The sequence below is a fragment of the Gadus chalcogrammus genome, chromosome 21 (assembly GCF_026213295.1).
Source record: "Gadus chalcogrammus isolate NIFS_2021 chromosome 21, NIFS_Gcha_1.0, whole genome shotgun sequence".
Lineage (NCBI taxonomy): Eukaryota > Metazoa > Chordata > Actinopteri > Gadiformes > Gadidae > Gadus > Gadus chalcogrammus.
Genome location: NC_079432.1, coordinates 7,561,130 through 7,565,210, shown reverse-complemented (window position 1 = coordinate 7,565,210; position 4,081 = coordinate 7,561,130). Strand labels below are relative to the sequence as shown.

Here is a 4,081-nt window from a genome sequence, read left to right as displayed (position 1 = left end):
TTTCCTCTGTCCTGAATTAGTAAAAGTCAACACGTCTTTCCGTTTTTTGTTTCTTTTCTCAGTGCCGTGGCAAAGCCTTAAGGGAAAGCAAGCGAGCCTCTTTCCGATGTGCGACCCTAACGCCATCGCTCTATCCACTGGGCGTGCCTGGGGGCGCAATCTCTGACCTCTCCCTCACACATTCTCCGTTCTCCAAATCGCCACTAGACGCAGAACGGGACAAAGCCGCCATTGAGGCCTCTGCTACCATAGGTGCTTAGACACACACTCTCTCCTGCTCGCACACATACACACATACACACATACATGACATACAAACAAACACTAACAAGGACACATTCAGACCTATTTGTACAGGGGAACATTGGCTTTTGCTTATCCCTCTGCAGCTGTTTAAAGTTAGGCCTGGTCTAGGGAGGGGGGGGGAGGGGGGAGGGCAGGAAGGTTACAAGGGTAAGGGGGTGGGGGGGTTCCCACCTAAATAAGATGGGAGGTCAAAGTTCTGGACGAAGTGTACACGAGAACGGACGGGTTGTACATAGTAGGAGGTGGGGGCGGGGGAAGTTCTAGTGCAGGGTTTTTTTCTTTCTTTGGAGCAGTTGCATGCAACCCTCAGTCAGACTTTATGGAGAGGTGTCACCGTAACACACGGTCGTGTCAGGGCAACCTCGAAACAACAACAGATACGATACGTTTTGGCTGGACGCGAGAAAAACAACAACGACCAAAAACAAATAATATACTGAGCTGCAAAAAAATCTGGAGTTCTGTTGTTCGTGCGTTTGTTTTTCGTTTTTTCTTAGTTTTTCTCTTCTCAGGTCTAAAGTTCAACCTGCGCCGCGCCTTAGGCCATGTCTCCCATCATCTTCTTGTAGTACATGGACTCAAAGATGTCATTCTCGCCGGGGCAGTTGTGGTGGCAGGCGCAGGACTTGATGAACATCATGTGCTTCTTCATCACCTGCCCGTCGGGACACTTGAACTCCATGGGCAGGGTGGTGGTTCTGTGGGGGGTGCAGCAGCGACCGTCCAGGCACACGCCGCAGAACTTGGGCCTGTAGGACTTGGTGGTGGTGCAGCCGGAGATCTCAAACTTCATGGGCTTTGAGACCCTTGGGGTGCGGATGCACTTCTTTCCTTTCTGTTGGCAGAGAAAGAAACAGAGACAGACAGGTCAGTGAGACTCTCAATGGAGGTGGACTGGTGGCCATTTTGGATCCATCCCGATCATGAACCACAGTGGTCGTGTATAGTGGATTTATGTGAGGTGGGCTAGGGTCAAGACTCACCCTGATGCTCTGCTCCAGGTGAGACTCGCAGGGTCGGACCATGCACAAGCGGGTCTGCTTCTCCAGACGGCACTCGCGGTTGTCGTTGGTCACCCTGGTGGAGATGCCCAGGCCGCATGTCTTGGAACAGGCGCTCCACTCTGTGGTCTGAACCAGGCAGTTCTCCCTCATCATGGAGGGGTCTGGGCCGAAGGTCGCCTCCTCTCTGTAGGCTGCGGAGGGGGGGAAACATAGGGAGAGGGGTCAAAAAGCTGCACCGACATGTAGGGAGCGAATGACTTCAATGTACAGGTGGACACTAGAATAGAAGCCGATAAAAGGCTCTAAAGACTCACCGGCCAGAGCAGAGCCAAAGAAGACCTTGTCGGCGTTGGGCCGCACAGAGTCGCACACCCACTCCTCGCAGCACTTGCCGGCCACCTTGACGCGCTTGGGCATGGGGCAGTCGGGGCTGGGCAGCCTGACGTCCATGGAGCACAGGGGCACGCAGCCGATGGCCCCGTCCATACAGGTGCACTGGTACTTGCAGCTGCTCTGGAAGGACTCGCCGCTCTTGTACACCAGGCCACTGAACACACAGGTGGCTCCGTCCCTGGCTGGAGAAACATCGAGAAGGAGACCGGGGGGTCAGTCCTCATGCAAAGGTTTCTAACCTGAGCGTCTAAAGACAAACGGGGGGAGTTTGAGCCTCTTTCGAGGTTCTTCCACCGATGACTGAAGGAGCTGCGTGTCCGTGATGACTCACCAGCACACACTCCGATCCGCCTGTTGATGGGCGCCCCTCCGAAGTCACAGTAGAGGCCCCTGTGGGGGTCGCAGATGTCCCTCTCGGTGCACAGCTCTCCCATCTGTTTGGCGCACACCCGGCAGCAGCCACACCTGTCCATCACCTGGCTCACTCCCGGCGGGCACTCAGGGGGAGATGAGGGGCAATCACACTGGCCCGTGCACTCTTGGCCGGCAGCCTGCACACAGAGAGGAGAAGGGGGGGGAAACGAGGTGAGATACGCTGGATGGTCCGACCGACAGTGCGAGCGTACACGTTCAGGAACAGAGATGCTGTCCTAGGCTATGTTCCTTTATGGCATATCAATGTACAGCAGAGCAGGGATAAGAGTTTAGCTCAATAGTCGAGCAAAGTTTTGAGACTGTTCTCGAGAGAGACTGGATGTTCTTGTCCTCTTTGTTACTCATAGTGCTATAGAAGTAGTAGTAGACTGGACCACTACAAGAAACAGCTTTGCATGTACAATACTCATTTCACTGTGGAGGAACTTACCATGTAGGAGAGCAGGAGGCACAGGAAAGGCAGCAAAATCACTCGGGTCATTCCTGGAGACATCTTTTCTTTTTCCTTAAGAAAAAGAGCGTTTAGAGAATCTGCCCAAAAAAACGTCCTTTTCGTCTTAGGTTCGGGTTTTCAGCCGGAAGTTTCGGTAGGTATCTCAGTGTCGGATCAAGCTGATCTCGTCAGTTTGCTTCCTGGCGTTTTCGTTTTTCTCGTTGTGTTTTGGGTTCTCTTCTCTTGGTGCAAGCTATGAGGTTAGCTTCAGTAGAGGAGTCGTTCTGATCTCTGACTGGAGAGAGCTGCCTCCTTTATACCCGCTGGCCCCGCTACGCGTCATCGGGGATGAAGAGGGGAGGTGTGTGAGGGCGGGTGGGAGTTGGGGTAGGGGCGGGGGGGCTTGGTGAATGGAGAGTCGGCCCCCTTAGACAAACATGGACATAGCTGGCATTCCTTCCCTTGCTTCCTGCCCTCCGCTCCAGACATCCCACATTCCTGCTGTCTGAAGGCAGTGCTCCACTGCCCGGGCCAAACAACCACAGCCCTCTCCCCGGGGGCTTTCATCTGGGGAGGGGCGGGGGGAGTCTGGTCGGACCCCACACTGGGCATTCCTCAACACTGACTTCACAAACAAGACAGCCGGTACCTATAAATATGGGCATCTTGAATATACACTATGTGTATGTAGATGTATGTTTTTTTTCGAAAGGACATGACTCAAACAACAGGTTGAAAACTAAATAATGGAAGAAGAGGATGGGGAGGGGGGGGGGCGTGGAATAAACAAACGTAATCTCCAAAAAAGATGGAATGACTTTGGCATGAATGTCGCATTCATCAGTCATGGGTTCAACATTGCAACCATGACAATGCGTTCCCAGGTGAAAGGTGTCTCGGGTCTAACGTGCCGATGGCAGCTGGTGCTCTTCGGCTGATCTCCAGGTCCCCAGGTGCTCGCTCTCTCTCCCTCTCTCTCTCCCCCTCTCTCTCTCTCTCTCTCTCTCTCTCTCTCTCTCTCCCCCTCTCTCTCTCTCTCTCTCTCTCTCTCCCCCTCTCTCTCTCTCTCTCTCTCTCTCTCTCTCCCTCTCTCTCTTTCTCCCTCTCTCTCCCCCCCCGGTCCCACAGCGGCAGCAGCCCAGAAGACGTGGGAGGCCACTACGGTCCTGTAACAACTATGTCACCCGTAGATCTAGGGAGGCCGGGCCTGCAACAGTGCCGTAGCATTCCTGTGCGCTGACATCAGTGGCTGATAGAAGGACAAGCCGGGGAGTCTGAGCAAGGCGGAATAAGGACCTTGAACAGGTTGAGTCCCCCCCACCAACGCACACACACACGGATGAGCGCGCCCACGCATACACACAAAACACACACGTATCTACACAAACATGGTCAGAGACACACACCCACACGCCCACGCATGCAAACACACGCGCGTGCCCACGCATACACACACACGCACGTGCGCGCCTACGCATGCACACACACACTCACACACACACACACACAC

At 54.2% G+C, this 4,081-nt stretch overlaps 1 protein-coding gene across 1 annotated transcript; it reads right to left on the bottom strand.

Annotated features, from left to right (window-relative positions):
* Window positions 1-432: 432 nt before the first annotated feature.
* On the bottom strand, window positions 433-2,871 carry ccn2a (cellular communication network factor 2a). Its single transcript, XM_056581084.1, has 5 exons — window positions 2,569-2,871; window positions 2,035-2,254; window positions 1,625-1,885; window positions 1,290-1,501; window positions 433-1,141 (listed from the first exon to the last, which is right to left on the bottom strand). The coding sequence occupies exons 1-5, from the start codon at window positions 2,629-2,631 to the stop codon at window positions 845-847; spliced, it is 1,053 nt and encodes a 350-aa protein (XP_056437059.1). The 5' UTR covers window positions 2,632-2,871; the 3' UTR covers window positions 433-844.
* Window positions 2,872-4,081: the final 1,210 nt, after the last annotated feature.